This window comes from Nicotiana tomentosiformis, chromosome 2 (genome assembly GCF_000390325.3).
Source record: "Nicotiana tomentosiformis chromosome 2, ASM39032v3, whole genome shotgun sequence".
NCBI lineage: Eukaryota > Viridiplantae > Streptophyta > Magnoliopsida > Solanales > Solanaceae > Nicotiana > Nicotiana tomentosiformis.
This window is the reverse complement of record NC_090813.1, coordinates 186734146-186736326: the sequence shown is the minus strand read 5'-3', so window position 1 is coordinate 186736326 and position 2181 is coordinate 186734146. Positions and strand designations below refer to the sequence as shown.

At 42.5% G+C, this 2181-nt stretch overlaps 1 protein-coding gene across 1 annotated transcript; it reads left to right on the top strand.

Annotated features, from left to right (window-relative positions):
• The first annotated feature begins 1351 nt into the window (after positions 1-1351).
• On the top strand, positions 1352-1669 carry LOC138906260 (uncharacterized). Its single transcript, XM_070194793.1, has one exon. The coding sequence runs from the start codon at positions 1352-1354 to the stop codon at positions 1667-1669; it is 318 nt and encodes a 105-aa protein (XP_070050894.1).
• Positions 1670-2181: the final 512 nt, after the last annotated feature.

The window sequence follows — 2181 nt, the reverse complement described above, 5'->3', positions numbered from 1 at the left end:
AGGGACCAAGTAGACTAGCAAATAATGTCCTTTATCGTTTACTAACTTAGTTTTAGATTTCAATTGTAATAAGGCTAAATGCCATTAGTAGCTTTATTATTATTGTCGATTTAGTGAAGGTTTGGCTCATTTTCACATTATTGAAATGACGCAATTATTGGCATCAATTTTCTCCAAGTCTATGTGTCGCTTAGGCCTACCTCGGGCACAACGAGGTCCCCAAATTAGGATGCGAATTATTACATGATTTTGCAAAACATGTTTAATATTGCAAGAATTATTTCAATACCCCTTACTAACTTGGGTACCTTTTGCTTTTTCTTTCTTTTTGATTATTTTCCCTCCCCAAGGTTGGTTCGTGCATACTCGCATCGTTAGCATATCACACTAGATCCAGAGGCCCTCCACCTCCTCCTCCACCAAGTGATCCTAAATGCAAAATCAAAGGGAAAAGGAAAATGGACGATTTGAGTGGTACTAGGAAGGACAACGCTACTATAGCGGAGAACGTCAAAACTTTAGATGGTCGGAGCACCCCGACACAGAATGAACTGGTCTTACGTCTGGAACAAAAGATTTTGGAGCTACAAAGAGAACTTGAGCAGGTCCGGAACTTGGCAAACCTCTCTCTCACTCTAAATGTCCCTGATATTGACCAACAAAATCCAAATACCCAGAACCAAGCACCACAAAACCCACAAAACCAAAACCCACCACCAAACCAAAACCCACCACCAAACCCCCATACACAACACCAATACCCTATACCTCCCCAAAACCCTAATCCTTCTCCAATGCCAACTCCGAAACAACATCATCACCACCCAACCCAATACCCGCAGACTACCACTTATCATATTTCCTAGAATATACCACAACCCACTCCTGACTTCCAAAACTCAACAAATGATCACCCTTATTCCCATATCCCCATGGTCCACCAAAGCAACCCGATATATGTGGAGACCTTACCCCACACCCCGCAACAAATCCTATACATACCTGAATCAACTGAGAAAGACCTGCTCATTAAGAACATGACGGAAGAACTCAAGAAGCTCACTGACAGAGTTCATAATATCGAAGGTGGCAAAGGCATTGAAGGTTTAAACTATGAGAACTTGTGCATTAAGCCAGATGTGGAACTGCCGAAGGATTACAAACCTCCCAAGTTCAAAATGTTCGATGAATTGGTGGTCCAAAAGTATATCTGAGGATGTATTATGACAAACTTGTAGGAGTGGGCAAAAATGAACGAATCCGTATGAAACTTTTCATGCGAAGCCTCACTAGAGATGCGTTGTCTTGGTATATCAGTCAGAACCCAAAAAAGTAGGTTAATTGGGTAAGCATGGCGTCAGATTTCATGGATAGATTTAGGTTCAACACAGAAAATGCACCAGACGCTTTCTACATTCAAAACCTCAAGAAGAAACCAACAAAAACCTTTCGCGAATATGCTACTCGATGGAGATCTAAAGTCGCAAAAGTAAGACCAGCACTTGAAGAAGAACAAATGAATAAGTTTTTCGTCAGAGCTCAAGACCCGCAGTACTATGAAAGGCTTATGGTTATTGAAAATCACAAATTCTCCAACATCATCAAGCTGGGAGAAAGAATAGAAGAAGGGATTAAGAATGGGATAGTGACAAATTTCGAGGCACTGTAGGCCACGAATAAAACATTGCAATCGGGAGGTATTTCGAAGAAGAAAGAAGTGGGAGCCGTAATGGTGGCCCAGGGTCCTAAGTCTCCTCTTACATACCAAACACCTCCACCTATATACCAAACGCCTCCACCCACATACCAGTCTTCACCCCCGAGATACCAACAACATGCTACCACCTACCACACCTATAACACTCAACCCACATATTACCACTCACCACCACCCGCCCGCCAAAACTACTAAAAACTACGACCAAACTTCGACCGCAGACCACCTAGACAATACACCCAATCGCTGAGCCCATAGACTAATTATATGAGAGACTGAAGGTTGCTGGTTATGTCACTCCCATTCCTGCCATTGCTATGGAGAATTCTGCTCAGTGGGTTAACCCCAACAAAACATGTGCCTATCATTCATGCATGAAGGGTCATACAATTGATGAGTGCCGCACACTGAAAGATAAGATTCAGACACTGATCGACAACAAGGTCATACATGCAAAGGAAGTT

Coding starts and splice junctions, on each gene's coding strand:
- LOC138906260 (XM_070194793.1), top strand. CDS start 1,352: ATGGCGTCAGATTTCATGGATAGATTTAGGTTCAACACAGAAAATGCA.